This window comes from Hypomesus transpacificus, chromosome 16, assembly GCF_021917145.1.
Source record: "Hypomesus transpacificus isolate Combined female chromosome 16, fHypTra1, whole genome shotgun sequence".
NCBI classification, from domain to species: Eukaryota; Metazoa; Chordata; class Actinopteri; order Osmeriformes; family Osmeridae; genus Hypomesus; species Hypomesus transpacificus.
The window spans coordinates 935625-961180 of NC_061075.1; the positions used below are offsets into that span (position 1 = coordinate 935625).

A 25556-nucleotide genomic window follows, 5' to 3' on the forward strand; every position below is an offset into this window, starting at 1 on the left:
CCCCCCCCCCCCCCCCCCCTTCTTTCTCTACCACTACAGTAGACGTCTTCTGTAGAGCTAGTGTAGTCATCTCATACAACACCCCCCCCCCCCCCTCCCCCTTCAGAGGCCTGGCGAGGGGGGGAGGAGGGGGGCAGGAGGAGAGAAGCAGGGGTGAGGGGGGAACTTCAGTACCCCTCTTCTCAGTAACCATTCATGTTTGGACCCCCAGTCCCCTCCGCCCCCCCCTTCCCCCTCTCCCTCAAGGCTGATGTGAGAGAGAGAAAGAGAGAAAGCGTATGAGTGAGTGATTGGAGCAGCTGGATTCTCTTTCTTTCTCTCCTCTCCCCCCCCCCCCCCCCCCCTGCACGGCGTGGTCTGAGAGGAGGGCGAGGGCACTACTTGCCCTCTTCAGGCTTGATAGCCTGGGGCTTGATGGGACCAGTCCGTATGGGCTTGCCCGTGGAGAGGGAGGGCTTGTCGGGCTCTGCGCGGTCCAGGACGCCCCCCGCCTGGTGGTTGGGGGCCATGCTGTCCAGGGAGGGCTTGCCTCCCTGGTCGAGGCGAGGGGCTTTGCTGACGGCGGGAACCTTCATCTGCTGCTGCTGCTGCTCTGAAAAGAACTTGTGGGTAGACTGGAGCACCTCCGCCCTCTGCTTCGCCTGGGGGGGGGGGGGGGGGGGGGGGGGGAGACAGTCAGTCACTGGACACATAAAACACTCAGCACCAATCACACCGTCAGCTAATCAAACATGCAATCAATCAATCCACCGACGAAAACAACCAAAAAGACTGTCAATCGATCACGTGTCGGAGAGGCGATCAACTGATCAGCGAGCTTGTGACTGAGTCAAACAGTCCTGTTCCTGGGAGGGTACCTTGAGGTCCTGCTCTGCCTTCAGAGCTGCCTGTGTCCCTCTGGGCGCCATGGGGGGCCCCGGGGGGCCCCTGGGAGCGTGCTGAGGCCGGGGGTGAGGCATCAGCCCTCCGCCCAGAGAGGGGGACATGGGGGGGCCCATGGGGGGGCCCATGGGGGGGCCCATGGGGGGGCCCATGGGGGGGCCCATGGGGGAGCGTTGGATGCCCCCCGAGAATGAGTTAGCATGGGGGGGCCGGACCAGGGGAGACACCATGTTGGGCTGAGACAGCATCTGACAGGGGGAGACGACCAGTTAGTGTCAGTCACACAACACTATCATAGGGACGCCATGTGTGTGTGTGTGTGAGAATTACCTGTGGGTTGAACTGGCCAGGGAAGTGTTGTGTGATCCTCATGCCTGCAGAGCTGGGCTGGAACTGTTTCTGGTAGAGCATGCTGTTCATCTTACTGGACTGGCTGCTGGGGGAGGTGGAGCTGGCCCTGGGGAGGGAGAGGAGGAGGGGGGTGAGGAGGAGGAAGAGGAGGAGGGGGGGGAGGAGGAGGAAGAGGAGGAGGGGGGGGGGAGGAGGAGGGGGGGGAGGAGGGAGAGGAGGAGGAGGGGGAGGAGCCGTGTGGAGGCAGGCGGTGTGTGTGTGTGTGTGGTCGTCGTGGTTCTTACCTGTCATAGCGGTAGTGACTAGACGTGGGCGTGGTGCTTCTGGCGCTGGGAGGAGTCCCTGGTTTGATGTCCATCCCAGAGCCAAACAGCTTCAGATCCATGTCCATCTGGACACACACACACACGTTAGATCCCACTGCTAGACAGACAGACAGGCAGGCAGACAGGCTAACAGACAGGCAAACAGAGACAGGCTGGCTAACAGACAGACAGGTAAACAGACAGACAGGCAAACAGACAGGCAAACAGACAGGCTAACATGCTAACAGACAGGCAGACAGGCAAACAGACAGACAGGTGGCTAACAGACAGACAGACTAACAGACAGACGGGCTAACAGACAGACAGGCTAACAGACTACCTTGCTGGAGGGGGGCTGCATCATGCCATGGCTGGGGCCCATGAGGCCCCGGTAACCCTGGGATACTGGGGGCTGCCTGCTGATGCTGGGGGGCGGGGCCTGGGGCGGGGTGGGGGGCAGGGCCAAGAGGGGCTGCCCCCCCCCAGACCCAAAGTTAGAAAGAGACAACTGAGAGCCTGGCAGAGGAACTGTCACCTGGTGGAGGAGGAGGGAGGGGGGGGGGGGGGGGTAGAGGGGTTAAGGAAGACGTGTTCATGTGTCTGAATACTACATCACTGTACATCTTATGTGTGTGTGTGTGTGTCTGCACCTGCTGCATTGCAGAGCTGGCAGACTGGGTGTTGCTATAGTAACTGCTCTGGCCGTGCTGCTGCACCTGCCCTGAGTACATGTTAGAATGCTGATTCATCCCCTGGCGAGCCTGAAACACACACCAGAACACACAGATTAGAAGCCGGAGGTGCCAAAGGTGGGTATGTTGCAAGTGTGTGTGTGTGAGCTTATGTTTGTGTGTGTGTCTGAGTGAGCAGCTCCTCTACCTTCAGCAGGTGTGTGTGTGTGTGAGTGTGTGTGTGTGTGTGTGTGTGACAGAGCATGTATCTCAGTGAGCAGCAGTACCTGCTGCAGCAGGTGAGTATCTATGAGCTGGGAGGCTCCCATGCCAGAGGACTGGTTGAGTTGGGGCTCAAACAGGATGGGGATATGCTGCGTGGAGGAGGACTGCTGGTAGGCCAGGCTGGACTGAGGCTTGCCCAGCTCAGGGCCCTGCACCCCGGGGTAGCTGTGCAGGGAGGGCCCCGACAGCAGCATGGAGGGTTGGGACAGACTGCTCTGCATGAACGCCTGCTGAGACCTGGGGAGAGACACAGAGTTAAGAGTCATGGGGGTGTGTGTGTGTGTGAGAGAGCTGTATGGTTAGGGTTGTGTGTGAGTGTCACTGTGTGTTGAGACTGTGACTGCATGGTGTGTGTGTGGGTGTGTTTGTGTGACTGCAAGGTGTGTGTGTGGGTGTGTGTGTGACTGCAAGGTGTGTGTGTGGGTGTGTGTGTGACTGCAAGGTGTGTGTGTGGGTGTGTGTGTGACTGCAAGGTGTGTGTGTCTCACCTGTAAGGCTGCAGTGAGGAGCTGAACAGGTCCTGGGGTTGGGAGACTGGAGGCCCGCTGCTGAGGCCCAGCTGGGCCTGGTGTGTGTGTTGGTGTGTGTGTTGGGCTTGGTGTGTGTGTTGGTGTGTGTGTTGGGCTTGGTGTGTGTGTTGGTGTGTGTGCTGGTGTGTGTGTTGGTGCTGGCCCTGGAGCGGGGCGTAGATGGGGATGGGGATCTGCTGCACGGCCGTGGTCTGCAGAATGCGTGCAAACACACACACACGCACACACACACACACACAGGGGCAGGACACAAACACAGAACACACACACAGGCAGAGGGCATTAGTATGCATCGCCAGGTGAAGGTCCCTCCCCCTTCAGATGAGGGCCCCTCCCTCTCCAAGTGAGGGCCCCTCCCCCTCTAGGTGAGGGCCCCTCCCCCTCCAGGTGAGTGTGTTGGGGTGGTTCTGACCTCCCCCTCCAGGTGAGTGTGTTGGGGTGGTTCTGACCTGGGACAGTCCGGGCTGGAAGCCCTGCTGCTGTGCCAGCGAGGGCGGGGCCAGGCGGGGGTGGGGGGTGCTGAACAAGTGGCTGGTGTCCATGTAGAAGGCCGGGATTTGGGCTGCAGAGCCTGGAAGGCAGAGGGGTGAGGACACAGAAGGGTTAAAGCTGAACGTTTTAGACCTATTGCTGTAAAGTCTGGTCAACTGATGGGCCAACGGCTGCCCTGATTGGCTGTCTGGCACGCGGTAGGTGTGTCCTTTTTTCAGAAATATTTTCTAAAACATTCCCAAACATAAAAATAAAAAAATCTACCTTTTGAAAGATTAATTCCAAACCTTTTATTTTCCCACACAAAAAAGTGTAAAGTTTTTCCAACTTTTTTTCCCCTCACATTGAAAAGATAGAGAGACAACAGAAAACCAAAAGAGAGTAGAGTACAGTAGAGTAGAGTACACTAGAGTCCTATGCTGTGGCGCAGACCCTACGCAGATGCGTTTGACAGTATAAATCAGGCTTGAGCCAGTGTGTGTGTGTGTGTGTGTGTGTGTGTGTGTGTGTGTGTGTGTATTGACTACTAACCTCCCAGTGTAAATGAGAGCCTCATTAGACTGAGGTCATCTGAGGTAAGTCGTCTCAGACTCCAGAGACCCAGAGCGCTAATCAGCTAACGGCTAGCTAGCTCCCGAGAAGGGGGGGGGGGGGGGTAATAGAGCTGGCCCAATGCCCTCTGGCGGGTGAGGGGGGGAGGAGGAGGAGGAGGGGGGCATAGAATGTAGGACTGAATAACAACCGCAGACTAAGTCTAGATGAGAGTGTGTGGGAATGTCCGTGTGTGTGTCCGTGATTGAGAGTGAGAGACAGAGAGAGACAGAGAGAGGGAGGACAGAGAGAGAGAGACAGACTGAGAGAGGGAGGACAGAGAGCGAGAGGACAGAGAGAGACAGGGAGAGAGAGAGACAGAGAGAGACAGACAGAGAGAGAGTGAGCGAGGCTGTGCTGACCTGCTGCAGACTGGGACACGTAGACCTGGGGGCTCTGCTGCTGGGACAGCAGGGGGGCCACGCAGCCCAGCTGGGAGAAGCTGCTGCTGGACATGGCCCCCCCCTGTAGCTGCTGGGGCTTCACCTTGCAGATGTTGGGGGGGTCAGAGGCCGTGGTGGTCTTGGTGCCCAGGGAGGATGTGGTGTAGGTGCCGGACCCTGGAGGGAGGAGGGAAAGGGAGGAGGGAGAGGGAGGAGGGAGAGAGAGAGGGAGGAGGGAGGAGGGAGAGGGAGGAGGGAGAGGGAGGAGGGAGAGAGAGAGGGAGGAGGGAGGAGGGAGAGAGAGAGGGAGGAGGGAGGAGGGAGAGGGAGAGGGAGAGGGAGGAGGGAGAGGGAGGGGGAGGAGGGAGAGGGAGGGGGAGGAGGGAGGAGGGAGAGAGAGAGGGAGGAGGGAGAGAGAGAGGGAGGAGGGAGGAGGGAGAGGGAGGAGGGAGAGGGAGGGGGAGGAGGGAGGAGGGAGAGAGAGAGGGAGGAGGGAGGAGGGAGAGGGAGGAGGGAGAGGGAGGAGGGAGGAGGGAGAGGGAGGAGGGAGAGGGAGGGGGAGGGGGGAGAGGGAGGGGGAGGAGGGAGGAGGGAGAGAGAGAGGGAGGAGGGAGAGAGAGAGGGAGGAGGGAGGAGGGAGAGGGAGGAGGGAGAGGGAGGAGGGAGAGGGAGGAGGGAGAGGGAGGGGGAGGAGGGAGAGGGAGGGGGAGGAGGGAGAGGGAGGGGGAGGAGGGAGGAGGGAGAGGGAGGAGGGAGGAGGGAGAGGGAGGAGGGAGAGGGAGGAGGGAGAGGGAGGAGGGAGGTTAACTTGAGAACAGAGATTCTTAGGGGAGAGTGGAGGTGGACAAAACCAGCCTTCGGATAAGAGTGAAGATTAAGAAAACGATATGTGACGGCCGTATCCTCGGTTACAAAAACAAAACAAAAGCCGTCCCACCCACATTTGACCAAACAAACCCCTGCCCCTGCCTGTGCACAGAGAGCAGGGAGGAGTGTGAGTGTGTGTGTGTGTGTGTACCTGACAGCGAGGTGCTGGGCGTGACGGAGGCTACAGGGATCTGAGGCATGGAGGCAGAGGAGAAGGAGGAGTAGGAGGCAGGGCAGGAGGTGATGGGGGAGGAGGAGGAGGTGACGGGAGAGCTTTTATCCCCCAGGCTGGGGGAGTTCTCCCAGGCCTTGCGGGCTGACTCCATCTGGGGGGGGAAGGGAGGGAATAGTCAGAAAAGCACATCTCTGGACTGTCTGATTCTACATGTTCAAGAGTTTTGAGGTGCGAGGGTTCAGACATGGTACAGTTAAGTGTGAGGTCACCTTCAGGGTGAGGTCGACGGTGGCGGGGGACACAGTACTGAGGCTGGAGCTCTGCTGGAGAGGCTCCCTGCGAGGCAGGTGGGGCAGCGCCACCTGGTGGACACACACGGGACAGCAGCTCAGAGGACAAGCTGGCACAGTACACAAGCACATCATGGTGATGGTATGACTTATCATGACTGTGCTGATATAACTGTTCTCATGACTGGGCTGTTGTTATGACTGTGGTATCATGACTGTGCTGTTGTTATGACTGTGGTATCATGACTGTGCTGTTGTTATGACTGTGGTATCATGACTGTGCTGTTGTTATGACTGTGGTATCATGACTGTGCTGTTGTTATGACTGTGGTATCATGACTGTGCTATTGTTATGACTGTGGTATCATGACTGTGCTGTTGTTATGACTGTGGTATCATGACTGTGCTGTTGTTATGACTGTGGTATCATGACTGTGCTGTTGTTATGACTGTGGTATCATGACTGTGCTGTTGTTATGACTGTGGTATCATGACTGTGCTGTTGTTATGACTGTGGTATCATGACTGTGCTGTTGTTATGACTGTGGTATCATGACTGGGCTGTTGTTATGACTGTGGTATCATGACTGTGCTGTTGTTATGACTGTGGTATCATGACTGGGCTGTTGTTATGACTGTGGTATCATGACTGTTCTGTGCCTCACATTAGCCACCAGACTCTCCTCCATCTTGTTGCCGACTGTGGGAACGCTGTCTGCCAGGGAGGAGGACGGGGTGGTGTAGTCAGTCACAGACTCCTGAGGGAACACACACACACACAGTGAGAACAGCTCTGCATGTTCCAGAGGCTCGTGCAGTCAGACGGTGGAGGCGTGTTGTACCTTGGAGCTGCTGGTGTACTCGGCCGACGGCACGGTGATCATGCCCTCGATGTCTCCCCCCAGCTCAGGCACGCCGGGGTCCGTGGTGGGGGGGCTGGAGGCGGCCGGCCGGACGCCCCCTCCCCCGGACACGCCTGCCTCCAGGCCCTCGCCCTCCCCCACGCGGCCGTCCTTGGCCTTGCGGTTCTTCAGGGAGCGCTCCTTGCCAATGGGCCCAGGCTTGTAGCCTTTGGTCTCCACAGGCTCCATATCTGGGAGCTGGAGACACACAGGACCACACAGGAAGAACCTTCTGGATCAACTGGGATCTTATGTTAATCTTTTTATATACAGCACTGGCAATACTACTACTGGATACATGTGATAGGAAGTTTCTGTATGAATAGTTGTGTGTGTGTGTGAGAGAGAATGTGTGTGAGAGAGAGAGAGAGAGAGAGAGATAGAGAGCGAGAGAGAGAGCGAGAGTGTGTATGTGAGAGAAAGAGAGAGACAGAGAGGGGAGAGAGCGCACGAGAGAGAGCGAGAGAGAGAGCGAGAGAGAGAGTGTGTATGTGAGAGAGAGAGAGCGAGAGTGTGTATGTGAGAGAAAGAGAGAGACAGAGAGGGGAGAGAGCGCACGAGAGAGAGCGAGAGAGAGAGTGTGTATGTGAGAGAGCGAGAGAGAGCGAGAGCGAGAGAGAGAGTGTGTATGTGAGAGAGAGAGCGAGAGCGAGCGAGAGAGAGTGTGTGTGAGCTCCGTACCTTCTGGGTCTTGATGGGTCCAGCGCGGCTCTGCTTCTGTCTCTGTTCCTTGGGGGCTGGCAGCCCAGCCTCCAGGAGGACCGGGCCTCCGTCGCTGTCCGTGCTCCCCGCAGACGATGGGGCCCCGAACTGGATACCGTCCAGCCCCAGCTCAACCACACCCTCTGGTCCCCCCTTCACACCCTGACACACACACACACACGGTTACACTACATACCATATCCACACACACACACTAGTGTGACTGCAGCTCTCTGAACGTGAGTGTATCTGAGACCTGTAGCCTCCCTGCTAAGAGGCGGAGGGTCCTACCTCGGTCGTCCCGGTGAAGGAGGTGAGGGGCTTGTTCCAGGCACTCACGGAGGGGGGCTGCGGGGGGCTGATGGGCCCCACTGAAACACACAGGGAGGCAGCCGTTAGCAGGGGACAGGAGGCCAGGGTGACCTGCTGCTTCTGGAGGTCTTCTTCTGCGTGGAACTCACGTTTCTTGACGTCGGGGAGCACAGTGGAACTCGCCACCTTGTTTTCCCACAATTCCGTTCCCAGGGTGCTGTGCGGGGCGGGGGCCGCGGGCAGGGGGGCCGGGGGCAGGGTCTTGGAGGAGGTGAAGTCCACCGCGGCTGGGGGGGGCGGCGGGCAGGGGCGCCGGGGGTACCTCCTGGGGCCGGAGGGCGGTGGAGACGGCAGGAGGGGGAGGCTGGGAGGGGGGAGGGTGGGCGTGCTGGGGGGCAGAGATGGGGGGCTGGGGCAGGGGGGCCTGTGGTGGGGGGGGCTGGGAGGGTTGTTGTTGCTGTTGATGTTGTTTTTTGGCGAATCTGGGAGGCAGTTTTCCTCCTCCCCCTCTGCCTTTGTCTCCGGAGCCTTTCTTCCCCCAGTTCTGTCAACAAACAGCCAGGAGTTAGGACCCAGGGGGCGCTGGGGTAGTCTCTCTCTCTCTCTATCCTCACCCTCTCCTCCTTCTCTCTTCCTCCCCTTCCTCACCTGTGTGGTCTGCTCCTCCTTCTTGCGTCTCTCCTCGTCCTGCAGGCGTTTCTGCTGCTTGCGGGAGACCACCTCGGTGAAGCCGTCGTCCGTGGTGTTGGACTGGGGGTCCTCCAGGGTGGTTACCCCTGGATGGTCGTCGATGATCACCACACCTGGGGGGAGGGGGGGGGCAACTGAGCTCAAGGAACACAAACTGTGTTCTGTACCCCTGGATTCTGGGATGGTTTGAGTGTGTGTGTGTGTATATTAGCAGGTGTGTGTGACTCACTGGGGGTAGTGAGGTGTGGGGGGCAACAGAGCTCACTCACTGTGCCAGGGAACACAAACTGTGTTCTGTACCCCTGGATTCTGGGATGGTTTGAGTGTGTGTGTGTGTGTGTGTGTGTATTAGCAGGTGTGTGTGTGACTCACTGGCGTAGTTGTTGAGGTCAAACTGGGACAGGGCGTTCTCCTTCTCCTTTGGCTTCTTGGCAGCCTGCTTGGCCTCGTCCTTGCGGCGCGAGGCCTGGTCCTTGACGGGCCTCTGGCCTGGCCCTCCAGACGCCCCCTCAGGGTTCTGGGGCCCGGTTCTGACGGAGGGGAGGGCGCACACACACACACAATGTTAACCAGATGAATCGACAACACACACACGATTCCACCACACACATACACACACAGCGACAAACCATCCCAGAAGTGTTGGAAAAGGGTGGGGGGTGGGGAAGAGATCCTTGCCCTCGTTCTTCTGCACTACGGTTGTGAAGGGTGGAACAGCCTCTAGTTAGAAATGAACAAATGTCACCTTCCTACTGCAAGCTCAACTCAGAGACTCACTATACTCCTCAAAAAGCCTCAAACGGCTTCAGGGTTTTTTTTGTTCTGACGGGAAAAGAGGCAGCCACGATGTGACTAGAGAGAAAAGGGGAGAGTAGGAGAGAGAGGGGGAGGGAGAGAGACTGATATGTGACTAGAGATAGAGAGAGGGGGAGTCGGAGGGAGACTGAGATGTGACTAGAGAGAGGGGGGGAGGGAGAGGGGGAGGAGAGAGTGATAAAGTGATAGAGAGTGTTGTAGGACAGAGAGTAAGCGACATAGGGAGAGGGGGAGACAGAGATGAGTGGGACAGAGGAAAGAGGAGAGAGGGAGAGATGAGTGGGAGAGTGAGGAGACAGATGAGTGGGAGAGAGAGGGAGAGATGAATGGGAGAGAGAGGGAGAGAGAGGGAGAGATGAGTGGGAGAGAGAGGGAGAGATGAGTGGGAGAGAGAGGAGACAGATGAGTGGGAGAGAGAGGGAGAGATGAATGGGAGAGAGAGGGAGAGAGAGGGAGAGATGAGTGGGAGAGAGAGGGAGAGATGAGTGGGAGAGAGAGGGAGAGATGAGTGGGAGAGAGAGGGAGAGATGAGTGGGAGAGAGAGGGAGAGATGAGTGGGAGAGAGAGGGAGAGATGAGTGGGAGAGAGAGGAGAGAGATGAGTGGGAGAGAGAGAGAATAAAAAAGATGATGTGTTCAGTCTTCTATAGAGGGGCGGCCACAGTGGAGGAAGCAGACTATAAATACGCTGAACCTCTGTCTATATTTATCACTCCCACACAGCCGCAGATGAGGAGGGGATCAAACACGTCCTTCATATGGGAGGATATTAATACACACAGCTGAAGACAATTAGGTGTGCCTGCACTGAGGCAGTGCGCACGCGCACACACACACACACACACGTCAGAAACCGAGATTCACACTCTACCCTCTTGACAACCAACTAAGAACCCAAGAGAAGAACCCAAAACGTGATGACATTCGGGGTAAAAAGTGATTTAAAAAAGCATTTGTCGCTTGCTGCAGCTCAACTTTTTTTTAGAGCCCCGCCTCTAATATCTAGTAGACCCCGCCCCCCCCGGTGCTCACCCTCGCCGGCCAGGCTTGGGCCCTCCTCTCCTCTCCCCCTTGGCTCCGGCGTAGCCTCGGCCAGGTTTGGCTCCGCTGTTGCCCCTGCGGTTCTGTCTCTCCGTGGGCCTCTGGCTGGAGAAGCTCCTCTTGGCCGCGGGCGCCACCTCCCTCTTGGGGGTCACCCCGCCCTCGGTGGGGCTCCTGCTGGGGGGGGCGGAGCCTTGAGGGGCGGGCGGGGCCGGGGCAGAGGAGGCGGGGGCAGCGGCGCAGGCTGCCTCCAGCGCCCCCCTCCTCTCCTCTCGCTCTCGGCGCTCGTTAAAGTCGCTGCTCTCCGAGGCGGTCTCCCACTCTTCGTTGGCTTGGTCCGACGAGTTCTGATTGGACAGGTCTGGAGACTTGGTGCCCACGGCCGTAACGGTGGGACTGCTGCCCTCCGGCAGGGAGGCCTCAGTGGGGGAGGGCAGGTCTGGGCCGGGGGCCCCCACCTCGGCAGGCACGGTGACAGGCGTCCCAGGGGCTCTGGACAGGGTGGGGGACAAGGAGACAGAGGCGGGGGCCACAGGCACTGAGGGTAAGGGGGCGGGGGGCAGGGGGGCCGTCTCCCCCCCGGCCAACACAGCAGCCTCTCTTTCCTTTAGGCGGCGGAAGCGAGGTGGCTTGTCTTGCCTGGGGGGCCGGGCTGGTCTGGGGCGACGGGGCCTCTCTCGGCTGTTTTGAGGGCCCACGTCCCCGAACTTCTTGCCCTCGTACTTGGGGGGCCGTCGGTCCAGGGGAGGGTTGTCGTATCTGGAGGGATCCGCCTCCTCGGGCCTGAAGGTCTCCATGGGTTTGGAGGGCCACTGGGAGGACGCCTCCCTGGCCCCCGGACGTCTGAGAGGGACCGACCGGGGCCCCCCTCGCTCCCGGGCCCCTCCACGCCGGCTGTACAGACCCCCTCGGCCCCGCCTGGAAGGCTCTCCTTTGGGCAGGAACCCTGGCTTGGGCCTGCCCTCCTCCTCTCCCCTGGAGCCTCCCTTCTCCCCCAGGGGAGGGGGTCCGAAGCCGGGCTTGACTGCGCCAGGCCTTCCCTCCCCTGGAAGCTCTCGTCTGATTGGCCGGCTGGGTTTGGTGCTGGGTTCTCGGTCGGACGGCCCCGTGTCGCTGGCGGACTCCCGGCCCCCCTCGCTCTCCGTGTCCGTGTCGGACCCTCGTCGGCGACGCCGCTTGGGCATCACCTCAAAGTCCGAGCTCTCGCTGCGAGTCTCGCTCTCCTCGCGGCAGCGGAAGGCGGCCGCGGCGCCCCCGGCGACGGGGAGGTCGGAGCGGGATCGGGGCTCCCGGTACGGATAGTCACCCCGGCTCCGCCCACGACCGCCCCGGTTCCTCCCCCCGTACGTCCCCCGGTAACTGCGCCCTCTGGAGTAGTACTCTCCGCGGCCACGACCACGGAAGCTGGCGTCCATTGGCCAATCCCTGTCCCTGTCTCTATCCAGCTCCCTGTCCCTCTCTCTCTCCCGATCCCGCTCCCTCTCTCTCTCCTCCCTCCGGAAGGCGCGAGGGGGAAGGTTTGACTCTTTCCTGGGGGGCAGTTTGGGTTCGGGGTGCTTGTCGTTGGTGACTGGCTTGTTGTCTGTTTTGTCCTCTTGAGCAGAGGTGGGGGGGGTCCCGGAGGGGGCTAAGGTGTCCCTAGCCCTCTGAGCCCCAGCCTGGGGCACCTCCTCTGGGTCGGCAGGCTCCCTCTTCACCTCCGCCTGGGGCCTGGAGCACTCGGAAACGGCGGTGGCAGCAGACTGGACCTTAGCCACGCCCCCTTCCTTCTTGGGTCTCTCTCCTCGTTCCCCTCTCTCGTGGCGCTTCTCTCTCTCCTCCCTCTGCTCCCGCTCCTCCTTCATGTCCCTCAGGACGGGCTTCTTGATGGGCCCAGACCGACGGACGGGCCTCTCCCCCCCCGATCCCTCCCTGCGCCCGGCCCCCGCCCTGCCTCCCCAGCGCAGCTCCGTCTTCTGCCTGCTGGGGGCGGGCGGGAGCAGCTTGTCGGGTTTGTAGAGCACGTCGACGGGAGGTGCAGCCTTGGTGGCTGCCGCTGCCTGGGAGAAGGGCTCCGGCCGGGCCTTGTCCTCGGGCCTCTCCCCTGCATCCTGGACCCCCAGTGTTTTTGTTCCCAGAGAGAGGCTGTCGAAGCGGGGCTCGTCCTGGGCGACGACGCCCCTGTGGAGCATGGCCTGGCCCAGGGCCTCCACCTCTTCTCCGCTAGGAAGACCCGGCTCCTCGGGGTCGAAGCTGGAGCCCGCGGGGGCCCTCTCCTCCGGGCCCTGGATGAAGGCAGACTGGGGCTCCGACGGCTCCCTGAAGAAGTCGATCTTCCCCCGGGGTTCCAGGGGCTCCTGGGAGTACATGGAGGACAGGCCTCTGTCCAGATCTAACCCTGTGTCCAGTCTGGAGAGAGAGAGAGAGATAGAGGGTTAGAAACAAGCAACCCAAACAGAATCCAGCAGCAGCTGTCGCCAAGCTCCGCCCCCTCACCTGGGCTCCTTGTCCTCCCGCCCCTTAGGGGGCGTGACCGAAGGGAGAGGTTCTGATTGGGCGTACGGCTCGGAGCCCCAGACCATGCGGGGCTCAGAGGGGACCCCGTGGTCGCGGCCGGGCCGGCTTAGGTGGTCGAAGGAGTCGGAGCTGGAGCTGGAGTTGTCTCCGGGCTCCCGGCGGACGATCTGCTTGGGGGGCATCCTCCCTGGGCGGGGCACAACACAGCAAGCGTCAGAACCAAGGCCTGCTTACAGGAGCACAGCAGGGTTAGAGCTGTACCCAAACATGCACTCAGGGCTGGTGTGGGAAACGAGAGCAACAGTAAATTGAGAGAGAGAGAGAGAGACAGAGAGACAGAGAGACAGACAGAGAGACAGAGATAGAGACAGACAGACAGAGATAGAGAGAGACGGAGACAGAGAGAGACCGAGACAGAGAGAGATGGAGACAGAGAGAGACAGACAGAGACAGGGAGAGACAGAAAAAGAGAGAGAGAAGGAGGGAGAGAGATAAAGACAAACAAAGAGTATTAAGCTCATGTTTGATTGACAGGTGGTGTGTACCAGGGTGTATGGGCGGTCCGTCCATGGGCGGCCGGCCAGACATCATGCGGGGGTCCATGTAGGACTGCATCATAAGCCAGCGGGGGTCGAAGCCCATGGAGGCCAAGTGCTGCTGATGGTGGGGGCCCATGGTCTGGTACAGGGAGCGCTGCTGCTGGGGGGGCCCAGCCACCCCGGTCCCCCCTGAGGGGGACACAGACCTCCCACTCTGCTGCTGCTGCTGTTGCCACTGCTGTTGTTTCATCTGCTCCTGTAGAGGGGGGAGGGAAAGGGGGAAGGAAAGGGGGAAGGAAAGGGGGAAGGAAAGGGGGAAGGAAAGGGGGAGGGAAAGGGGGAGGGAAAGGGGGAAGGAAAGGGGGAAGGAAAGGGGGAAGGAAAGGGGGAAGGAAAGGGGGAAGGAAAGGGGGAAGGGAATGGGGAAGGGAAGGGGGAAGGGAAGGGGGAAGGAAAGGGGGAGGGAAAGGGGGAAGGGAAGGGGGAAGGGAAGGGGGAAGGAAAGGGGGAGGGAAAGGGGGAAGGGAAGGGGGAGGGAAAGGGGGAAGGGGGAGGGAAAGGGGGAAGGAAAGGGGGAAGGGAAGGGGGAGGGAAAGGGGGAAGGGAAGGGGGAAGGAAAGGGGGAAGGGAAGGGGGAGGGAAAGGTGGAAGGGAAGGGGGAAGGAAAGGGGGAGGGAAAGGTGGAAGGGAAGGGGGAGCGAAAGGGGGAGGAGGGGTTAGACTGTTACGAGGGATCTTTGCTGATTGCACAGCTACAGTTTCTGTTCGTAGGATCAATCTCCATCCCTCCCAGGTTTCCTCCCAGGTCCCCTTCCAACACACACCACACAGAGACCCCGGTAGGACAAGCTACCTGCTGTCTGAGGAAGCGAGGAGGCAGAGTTTTCTGGAACTGTTTGGAGTATCCGGAGGAGAGAGGGGGGCGCACCGAGGCCCCGGCCTCCCCCTCCAAGTCCAGGGGGGCAGCAGGCCCCTCCTCCCCGCTGGGGGGGTCCACACGGGGCAGGGAAGGGTGGGACTCATCCACTGTCAGACAGAACACAAACACACACTCATGAGAATGTTCTGGTACCCAACAGAACACACAAGGAGAGAATCTCTCTGGAGGAGGCAGAGCAGAACCAGGACTATGAACAGCAGGAATCAGAGACAAGAGGGTTATTTCTTTTTTACCCATTAAGGAGTAGCGTCGCACATATGCGATTTCGAACATTCCAACTGAATATTTTCCAATAGACAAAAACTATATGACAAACGCTGTAGTATGGCTTCAAAATGTACAAATGAGGAGGTTAACAAGTAACACTAGCAGGTAGTAACATTGCTACGAGTGTTATGCTAGGTCGCTAGGTAACGGAAGCTAACTAAAGCTGGGCTAGCTTCCGTTTCAGAAAAATTAACTCGCGCTGTGGGGATCGTTGGAAATATTCAGAAGTCACACATCTGCAAGGTTAAGAGGACAGCGAGTCACACAGTTGATCACTGCCAGGGGGCTCACCTCTGCTGTCGTCCACACTGAAGTAGTCCCTAATGGGCATGGGAATCCTCTCTGCCTGGGTCTCCTCCACCAGGGGGCCCACATCTCCCAGGGGGCCTACCTCCGCGAGGGGGCCTACCTCTGCGAAGGGGCCCACCTCCGCGAGGGGGCTCTCTCTGCTGGGAGGTTGGGGCGACACGGCCACCGGCCTCTGGACTGGAGGGCTGGGCTGGCGAGGCACAAAATGACTGTCTTCCTCCAAGCTGGGCTCTACTCTCTCTCTGTCTCTGTCCAGTCTCTCCTGGTCTCTCTCAGCCCCCTCTCTCTCAGGGGGAGTGGCTTGCAGGAGCAGGGGCGGAGCCAAGGACGTAGACACTGAAGGAGCTGGGCTTGAGACGAGAGGAGGAGCAGGAGCAGACAGGGAGGGAGACTCCTGGTCGCGCCCCGCTCCCTTCTCCTCGGGGGGGGTCTCCGTTGGGGCGGGTCTGGGCTCCGACGAGGGTGGGCGGAGCTTCTCGTTGAGCCTCTTGAGTTTCTCGGCGCAGGCGGCCAGGCGCTGCTCCTCCATGCGCCGTTCCTCCTCCGCCCTCCTGCTCCGCGCCCGCTCCACCGCCTCCGACTGCTGCTGACGCTTCTGCCGCCACGTCTCAGAGTCCTCCTCTCCAGCGGGGGGCGCCGCGGCGGGGGGCTTGGACAAGCGGGGGCCTCCGCTGCCCACCACACGCCCGCCAGCATGTCCCTGAGAGAGACAGAGATAGAGGGAGAGAGAGAGGTATGAGTAATCTGTACATAAGAGACTATTCATTCTTCAAATTACCCCAGCCTGCCACCCCCCCCCCCCCCCCCCCCCCCCCTCGGTGCAGCCTCACCTGTTGCAGCCTCACCTGTTGCAGCCTCACCTGGTGGTCCTTGCTGTACTGCCCCACGCTCCCTGGGGAAGGAGTCCTGGGGGCGCCACCATCTACCCATGATGTTCTGTTACCAGCACGCTCCTCAGAGCCATCTAGAGGGCGTGGCCTCATCCACTCCCTAGAGAGAAAGGAGGGAGAGAGAGTAGAGAAAGGTAGAGAGAGTAGAGAGAGAGTGTGGAGAGAGGATAGAGACAGAGTAGAGAGATAAAGTCCAGAGAGTAGAGAAAAAGAGAGGGTAGAGAGAAAGAGAGACCCCAGAGGTAAGACCACAGAGGACTAACAGATCAAAGATCTGAGATGAGAGACCTCGGGCAGGAAGAAAGACGTTCCCGAACCCACCAGTTCTCTCCCTTCTCCTTGGCCGCTTGGTTTTCCTCGTCGTCGCTGAAGTTGAGTTTCTCTGTGTAGTCCACCTCCATCTGGGCTCCTGGGACAGACAGACGGAGAGAGAGAGAGGTTAGCACCCAGCCTCCACCCCCACACCCCTCCAGAACAGGCAGAAGTGACTTCACCGCCATCCAGCAAGTCAACAAAAGCCAAACCAGGAAGCCCCAACCTCCAGGCCCACTGACCTGCCCAGCCCTCGTCAGCCTCCGTGTCCAGGTTGTCCAGCTCCTTGAGCTCCGTGGCGCTGATGATGGAGGGTCTGTCCGGATCCTGGAGCCAGGCCTGGGGGAGCCCCTGCTGGGGGCGGCCTGGTCGTGGAGCCCTGGACACACAAAACAGAGACGGTGGGGTTAATCCCTCCGACTACCAGCCCTTACAGACCAGAACAGCTCTCTGGTGGGGAGGCCCCGGCACTGGCCCAGCTCCTGCCTGACTGACGGCAGCTGGAGTGCGGTTGCCGGGCAGGACACACGAGAAGTCTACTCACCTGGCTCCATCCTGCAGTGGTACAGGGTATCTGAAGTTGCCTTGTGTGGGGGGAAAGGGCATTCGGGGATACGCGTGGAACATCTAGAACAGGAACACAGACGGTTTAGAGATAGAGATTAGAAGTCTGATAACCAGAGCAAACACAAAGACAGGTCTGTGTGTGCAGAGCGGTGGGCATGGAAGTGTGCTGTCGGAGGGACTCACATAGGGAGGCATCATGCCCCGGAACTGGGGGTGGAACTGGGGGGGGACCCCGGCCGGAGGCTGCTGCCCCCCGTTGAGTTTGGCCTGGGGGGGCCCCGAGGAGGAGGAGGAGGGGGGGGGGAGCGGAAGAGGAAGGGGTGGTCTGGGGGGCCGGCAGGGCGCACTGAGGTAGCCTCTCCCTGGCCTCCCTCTTCTCCCTCTGGCTGTCCCCAGAGGGGGCTCGGCCTGGTTCCTCCGCCTCCCCGGGGGGTGAGGGGGTGCTGCTGGCCCCCTTGCCCTCCTCCTCTGGCTCTCTGCTGTCCATCTCAGAGGGGCTGGTGGAAGCAATCAGATTCCGCCCCCCTCCCTCACGCCAGCTGCCAACATCTGGAAGAGGACAGACGAAGGCTGGTTAGTGAGTGTCTGGGACAGAGGCCTGGGACAGAGGCCTGGGTGAGGCTGGGGGAGGTGAGGGTTCATACTCTGAGGTCTGAGGCTGGGTCCAGGCCCATAAGGCTCCTCCTCCTGCCCTTCCCCTTTCTCTGGCTCTCCTGCAGCCTGCAAGCTGGGAAACTCCTGGTGGAACTGGCTGTTCACTCGCGGAGCCCCTGCAGAACACACAGAGTGGTGACTGAAATGCACACAGACAGACAGACAGACAGACAGACAGGGCTAGTGACCGGAGCAGGTGGAAGCTGCCGGAAGCCTCACCAGCAGGCTGTGTCGGTGGCTTGTTGTTGGCCCAGGAGCGGCTCCCACCGAGGGGGACCTCCGGGGGCAGGGGGGCCACCGGTTTGGGTGGGGGCGGGGGGGTCTCCTGCTGCCTGAGGGACGACAAAAGGGGGGGGGGGGGGGGGGGGGGGGGGGTATGAGAGGTGGGGGCAAGTATCTACAGTAACAACTACAGGTAGGACAGTGTGCAGGGTGTCTGTGGGTGTGCAGGGTGTCTGTGGGTGTGCAGGGTGTCTGTGGTGTGCAGGGTGTCTGTGGGTGTGCAGGGTGTCTGTGGGTGTGCAGGGTGTCTGTGGTGTGCAGGGTGTCTGTGGGTGTGCAGGGTGTCTGTGGGTGTGCAGGGTGTCTGTGGTGTGCAGGGTGTCTGTGGGTGTGCAGGGTGTCTGTGGTGTGCAGGGTGTCTGTGGTGTGCAGGGTGTTTGTGGTGTGCAGGGTGTCTGTGGGTGTGCAGGGTGTCTGTGGTGTGCAGGGTGTCTGTGGGTGTGCAGGGTGTTTGTGGTGTGCAGGGTGTCTGTGGTGTGCAGGGTGTCTGTGGTGTGCAGGGTGTCTGTGGTGTGCAGGGTGTCTGTGGGTGTGCAGGGTGTCTGTGGTGTGCAGGGTGTCTGTGGTGTGCAGGGTGTCTGTGGTGTGCAGGGTGTCTGTGGTATGCAGGGTGTCTGTGGTGTGCAGGGTGTCTGTGGGTGTGCAGGGTGTTTGTGGTGTGCAGGGTGTCTGTGGTGTGCAGGGTGTCTGTGGTGTGCAGGGTGTCTGTGGTGTGCAGGGTGTCTGTGGGTGTGCAGGGTGTCTGTGGGTGTGCAGGGTGTCTGTGGGTGTGCAGGGTGTCTGTGGGTGTGCAGGGTGTCCAGTGTTTCCCACAGATTAGAAAACTATATGTGGCGGGGGGGGGGGGGGGCGAAATAATTCACAAAATCAACAACAACAAACAAATAATTTCTGCATATGCAGGTAGCGACGCTGCATACAGGGTGCTAAATAACTATTTAACTGGTCGGCTCCATGACGCCGGGTAAGTAGCTAGCTCTTGAAACTTCTCACCAAAAGAACGAAGGGGAACCTTCGATTAAGACATGTCCGTCGGTACCTAGCGAAAAGTAGCCTCAACTTTCCTAGACCTTTAGCTACGGCACTAATGCTGAAGGCTCGCTGATGTAGCTGTCGGTCTCACTAGAACGGCGTATGCATTGTTGCTAACGTGTGCTGACGTAGTGACTGTGTGTGTATGTGAGAAAGACGCGTGCGTGAAAGAGACGGAGGGAGAGCAGGGAAAGGAAATGCAGCTGAACGAATACGCTGCGTGTTTTTACCTAAATAGCGATAAAAAAAATGTTTTACGAAACGCAATGTGTGGCGGCCGGTGTTGATTCTGTGGCGCACCGCCACAAATTAGTCTATGTGTGGGAAACACTGGTGTCTGTGGGTGTGCAGGGTGTCTGTGGGTGTGCAGGGTGTCTGTGGGTGTGCAGGGTGTCTGTGGTGTGCAGGGTGTCTGTGGGTGTGCAGGGTGTCTGTGGGTGTGCAGGGTGTCTGTGGTGCGCAGGGTGTCTGTGGGTGTGCAGGGTGTCTGTGGGTGTGCAGGGTGTCTGTGGGTGTGGTTCTCCTCTCTGCATCCTTACCTCTCTTCTCCTCCTTCTGTCCGCGATGCCCAACCGCTGCCGTCCTTGGGTACGATGTTGACGTTGGGATCGTTGCCCTTGTTCTCTGCCTTCAGGCTGGGCAGGTTGGCTGGCGGGGGCATGCGTCTGCTGACAGCAACTTTGCCCAAACTCTGGAGCCCATGTCTGGCAGCCACTGTGGGAGGGAGGGAGGGTGGAGGTTTACTGGGTTAAGCCGTGTAACAGGAGAGCTGCAGCTCCCACTGGGACAAAAACAGGCTCTGGGTCAACGGAAACACGGCTTCTCGCTCCCATGATTAGCTAAAGCACTGTCAGTTATCAGTTATGTATGCGTGTCCGTGTGCATGTTTATGTGTACCACTGAGGCAGTGAATTTGAACAGAAGGCATGGATCGATCGTGACATGCGAGGCCAAGGCAGAAGGACGTTTGGCTGCGGACCGGTGGCGGCTCACCTGCAGTTTTCTGGGTCTCCAGAGACTTGCCCTTGTAGGTGTTGAAGAGGCTAAGGGTTGCATACTTGGTCTTCCCATCCTTTGCCTTGGTACTCTGCCCTGACTTCTCTGACATTTCGCTGGAAACTCATCGAGTCTGGTCTCCTGTCTCACCCCCAGAACCAGCCTCCTGACGGGGAGGAGAGGGAGGGAAGAGAGGGCTTTACATTTACATTTAGCAGACACTCTTATCCAGAGCGACTTAAAGGAAGTACAGGGACATTCCCCCCCGAGGCAAGTAGGGTGAAGTGGTCAACCTTCTGATGAATAGCCTGATTCCCTAACCGCGCAGCCATCCGACTCTGGCTTTAGCTACGGATCGATTACATAGGAACCCAAATGCATCAAGTATATCCACAGCACCCAGAAAGTGACCCCACATCCCTCGATAGAGTGCCTGGTTCAACTGAGCCTTCGCTTTGCCTCTAAACAAACCACGATGGGTCCCGCAAACCGTTAAGGAGTCAATAACGGCTTTACTGACTCCTGAGGTTGTGTGTGAGAACTTGTGTCCCGTGCAACAAGAGGGGTCCATAGTGTGCGTAAACAAACCAGTTTCTTGTCAGCTGCTATCGAGAGACTAGAGCACAGAGACAGGCCCGACCCTGGGGGGGGGGGGGGGTCACATGGTCCAGAAAGGGCTCTGTCTGTTGTTGCGAAGGGTGATGGAACAGTGTTTCCCACAGATTAGAAAACTATATGTGGCGGGGGGGGGGGGGGCGAAATAATTCACAAAATCAACAACAACAAACAAATAATTTCTGCATATGCAGGTAGCGACGCTGCATACAGGGTGCTAAATAACTATTTAACTGGTCGGCTCCATGACGCCGGGTAAGTAGCTAGCTCTTGAAACTTCTCACCAAAAGAACGAAGGGGAACCTTCGATTAAGACATGTCCGTCGGTACCTAGCGAAAAGTAGCCTCAACTTTCCTAGACCTTTAGCTACGGCACTAATGCTGAAGGCTCGCTGATGTAGCTGTCGGTCTCACTAGAACGGCGTATGCATTGTTGCTAACGTGTGCTGACGTAGTGACTGTGTGTGTATGTGAGAAAGACGCGTGCGTGAAAGAGACGGAGGGAGAGCAGGGAAAGGAAATGCAGCTGAACGAATACGCTGCGTGTTTTTACCTAAATAGCGATAAAAAAAATGTTTTACGAAACGCAATGTGTGGCGGCCGGTGTTGATTCTGTGGCGCACCGCCACAAATTAGTCTATGTGTGGGAAACACTGTGGAATGAGAGAGACTTCACCTCTCCATCACAATGCCTTCACTCCGCTCAACGGGGCATGTCAGGTTGCCATGCCTACGCCACCTAAGACGGCACGCTGGCGCGTTACCGAGGCTGGCCGAGGGAGAGAGGGAGGGGGGGGGAAGGAGAGAGAGAGGATATAGAGAGAGAGGAAGGGGGGGGGGGGGGAGGAGAGAGAGAGAGGAAGAGGGGGGGAAGGAGAGAGAGTGGATAGAGAGAGAGTGGAGGAAGTGGAGAGGGGGAAAGAGATGGCAGAGAAACTGACAGAGAGGTGTGTGGCCTCTGCAGAGCCCCACAGGGGTCGTTCATAATTGATGTCCTGGTACAGGAACACAGACATGGGAGGGGAGGGGGGAAGCAGCACCCAGTTAAACAGCCCTGACGTCCACGGAACACCTGCCCTTTGAGAAGCTGCCATGGGCACATCCCCTCCGCACATCCCCTCAGGTCTGCCCACACTGAGCACATCCCCTCAGGTCTGCCCACACTGAGCACATCCCCTCAGGTCTGCTCAGACTGGGCACATTCCCTCAGGTCTGCCCAGACTGAGCACATCCCGTCAGGTCTGCCCAGACTGAGCACATCCCCTCAGGTCTGCCCACACTGAGCACATCCCGTCAGGTCTGCCCAGACTGAGCACATCCCCTCAGGTCTGCCCACACTGAGCACATCCCGTCAGGTCTGCCCAGACTGAGCACATCCCCTCAGGTCTGCTCAGACTGGGCACATTCCCTCAGGTCTGCCCAGACTGAGCACATCCCCTCAGGTCTGCCCACACTGAGCACATCTTCTCAGGTCTGCCCAGACTCCAGCCTCCTCGCTTCAGAATGACACACCAGTCCAGACAAGGGAAGTTACGTCTGTACGCCTCGAACGTGAGCAAAACATATTTTCTGCGACACAAAAGTCCATCGGACAACACGTCGGCTACTCTGATGCCAGAATGTAATGCAGAGGCCCTGGGAAAGAGAGAGAGAGGAAGGGGGTTGCTGATAAGAGGGAGAGCGGAGTGACAGCTGGGATACTTCCACTGAAGCTTGTGGCCCAGACAAGGCCACAACACAGAACTCCTGGGAGGGCTAGGGTCGGCCGAGGAGAGAGGGGGGGGGGATTAGTGTCACACGAGGACACGGCCTCCACCAGTCATGTTCCTGCACAGCCCGTTTGCCTCCCTGCCGGCTGGTTTTCCCTCCATTCTCCTCAGGCTGACCTCCGGCACACCTCCCCCCTGCCCTGCCCTGCCTGACCTCTGACCTCTTCCCCAGACCATCTTCCTTCTCCAGGGTCCAGCCTGGTCCACGTCTAGTCTGTGTGGGGAGGGCAGCAGGGCAGCGTTCCTCCACCTCCTCACACACAGAAAGGACCAGGATGCCCCCCCCCCCCCCCCCCCCCCCCATCTCATCTCATCTCCAACAAGGAAGCGCGTATCAAACGTCCGCGATTCGTGTCTTAACATGATACAAGCTTGGTCCTCTGCTTGCTGTCGCTCGCCTGAGGGCCCACCTCAACACTGTGGAGGCTCTCTCCCCTCCGCCGCTCTCCTCAGGGCCACTCAGGAGACAAAGAGTGCAGCCAAAGGGAATCGGATGTGGATCTAATATGCTCTGTTTATTTTCAAGGCAGAGCAAAACAAAAAGGGACTGAGGAATCCTCCATCAGACCGTCGAAATGCATCATGCCTCCAGAGCCCCAGAGCAGGGTTGTGAGTCTGGGCAGAGCGGGGGCTGCCAGAGGGGGGGGGCTGCCTGTGGAGGAGGACAACAGTCTGAGTCACCACCTCTCACTTCCTCACAACGTGGGGGGGGAGGATAACGGCTAGCTCAGTCACCAGTGACCACAGCAGAGTAGCTCATTTTTGGGATCATTGTCAAGATTAATGGGCATGTAAACCTCAAGTCTGTCTGGAAGACGGTAGGACAATAAACAGGAGTCACATCTTGGATGAAAGGGGATGTAGCCTAGTGTGAGTCTTATTTGCCCTGGGGGGTTTGGATCAATGCAGATGAATGGGGGGAGGAGGAGAAAGGATGAGGAGAGAGGAAGAAAGAGGAGGAGAGGTTGAGGAGGAGAGGATGATGCGGAGAGAGGAGGAGAAGAGAGGAGGAGGACAGACGAAGAGAGAGGATGAGGACAGAGGAGGAGAGAGGATGAAGACAGAGGAGGAGAGAGGATGAAGACAGAGGAGGAGAGAGGATGAGGACAGAGGAGGAGAGAGGATGAAGACAGAGGAGGAGATGAGGATAAAGGAGGAGAGAAGATAAGGACAGAGGATGAGGAGAGAGGATAAGGACAGAGGAGGAGGAGAGAGGATAAGGACAGAGGAGGAGGAGAGAGGATGAGGAGAGAGGATAAGGACAGAGGAGGAGAGAGGATGAGGAGAGAGGATAAGGACAGAGGATAAGGACAGAGGAGGAGGAGAGAGGATAAGGACAGAGGAGGAGGAGAGAGGATGAGGAGAGAGGATAAGGACAGAGGAGGAGAGAGGATGAGGAGAGAGGATAAGGACAGAGGATGAGGAGATTGGATGAGGAGAGAGGATAAGGACAGAGGAGGAGGAGAGAGGAGGAGGAGAGAGGATAAGGACAGAGGATGAGGAGAGAGGATGAGGACAGAGGAGGCCAATCAAGCCTGCAGCCCTATGGGAGGATACAACATAATTATCTCTCCATCCAGAAGGGGAGAGGAGATTAGATGGTAGCATCAATCTCTCCCTTGTTCTTTTGGGACTGAAGAGTGCAGATTCATTATGCTGACGTAATAACTTCCCAACACCAAAACATACATTTTCAATACACCTTCATCATGGGTCACAGGGTTAAAACACTTAGGATATTAGGAATCAAGGGCCATCACTCAGTCAAACGCATCAGTTTTTTTTTTGTAGTTTGTTTACAACAAAACAGCTCCTCGATCTCAATAATAGTTTACCCGAAAAATCAATTTCTCTATCAAAAGGGCCACAGGATGCTGGTTAAGCGCTTCAATTAAATACCCAAATTCTCTGTGCCCCCCTCCAAGTATTGAACCAGTGATGATGTATGTGCGCCTGCCAGCCTCCCTCAGCTTGTTCCTGTGTGTGCAGATGGAAATGATGAATCATTTGACTACTTCACACTAATCCAGGGCATCAACACACACGTTTGTACATTGCCACACACTACACTGAATCTTTTGAAAACGAAAAAAAAAATATGTCGGGTCTAATTCGCATGTATGTGTTAAGTTACTAATTGACAGCTGGGTTTGATTGATTTCTTGTTTAAATTATTCAACTTAACCGGGCTGAAATGTGGCGTTGGGAGACTGAGAATTACTAGCTAAGGAAAAAATGTTGATATACTAGTTCCCTTTCTCGGCCTCAATCACAAATACAATATCGTTCAACCAAACTCACTATGAAACGGTCTTCTAATCCATTGGATGTGTACTATAATTCACACTAAACCTAAATGCCCACAATGAATACGGTAGAAGTAGCTAGCTATCCTGATTCAGCCGACTGCAAGATGAGTCTTCAGACTGGACAAGCCGATGTCGTGTTGGTTGAAATAGGCAGGGTGGGTAGCATCACTACGCCGCGTAGGGGCCTCTGTAGACCGAACCGACTTCGACAAGATAGCCAGGGTATAGCTAAATAATCAAGGATGTTAGCTAACTAATATGATGACTTACGACGGTGCGAGAAATCACCCAGCAACCCAGTCCACCTAGCTACTTTTGGACGTTGGCAGCATGGTGGTTGCTAACATGTAACTAGAAAGAAATGTAGCTAGCTATACTACGTAGCCATATATCTAGCTGCAGCACAGCTATCGCTCGGTGTATGACCGTGTTACGTTCAGTTTCGGTTCTCAGGTCGCCATCGCATCCACATCACATTGAGATTTTTTTTTTCTTCTGTGCCGTGGACACTAGGCGCTTTTAGCTTCCAAGCTAACCCCAGTTTAGCAAGTATGAGGTTAGGTTGAACGCAACCATCGCCTCTTCAACAACGTTACACAGAAATATCCATGACAAGTTGACCTACCTGGTACTAGGCGCTTTTAGCTTCCAAGCTAACCCCAGTTTAGCAAGTATGAGGTTAGGTTGAACGCAACCATCGCCTCTTCAACAACGTTACACAGAAATATCCATGACAAGTTGACCTACCTGGTACCGCTGGTCCTGTGTTTGTCTTCTAGTCTGTCGTACAGCCAGACTAGGCGTCTGAATTTGGGCTGGACTGCGGTGCGCGAGTTACAGTAGTGTGGCCGGCGGATTACAAAAGCTGGTTTGCCTGCTAGTTGGGCTAACGATGGTTAGCGCACACTAGCAACTAACAGCTGCTCCTCAGTTGCACGGGCCTGGTTTCTTTCCAGCGTTAACACTGTGCTTCTTCTCTCTCAATATGTCCTCTGTAATTCGGACGTTAATAGTTTTTCGGTGTGTGTTCCTCTTGTGTTTCAATGTTTTCCCCCACCCGTTATCTCGTGCGACAGTGTAGCTCTAGTTGAGTGAGGCCCCGCTTGCGCCGCGGCCTGTCGCACAATCAAAGATGGCAGACCGCCAATCCACGGTGGCCTGACGTCATGACGCAGACCACGACGCCTACGAAACGTCTTTTTTTTGTTACTAAAATATTAGTAGATTAACCACCTGAAAAGTCTCCTAATGTTCTCTCTCCGGTAACAAAATACAGATTACATCAGAACCAATCC

At 57.7% G+C, this 25556-nt stretch overlaps 1 protein-coding gene across 1 annotated transcript; it reads right to left on the reverse strand.

The window, feature by feature from the left end:
• Positions 1-25402, reverse strand: prrc2c (proline-rich coiled-coil 2C). Its single transcript, XM_047037294.1, is given in 36 exon segments — positions 1-641; positions 858-1130; positions 1213-1339; positions 1518-1624; positions 1879-2073; positions 2189-2299; positions 2497-2731; positions 2983-3215; positions 3474-3595; positions 4470-4667; positions 5509-5683; positions 5802-5894; positions 6488-6580; positions 6665-6922; positions 7406-7588; positions 7718-7797; positions 7888-8023; positions 8025-8282; positions 8387-8541; positions 8801-8958; positions 10276-12672; positions 12760-12967; positions 13326-13575; positions 14173-14345; positions 14818-15535; positions 15696-15825; positions 16047-16134; positions 16280-16416; positions 16582-16664; positions 16788-16888; positions 16953-17153; positions 17249-17374; positions 17478-17590; positions 19112-19286; positions 19566-19734; positions 25009-25402. Coding segments are annotated over 35 exon segments (8469 nt in total). The 5' UTR covers positions 19681-19734; positions 25009-25402; the 3' UTR covers positions 1-377.
• Positions 25403-25556: the final 154 nt, after the last annotated feature.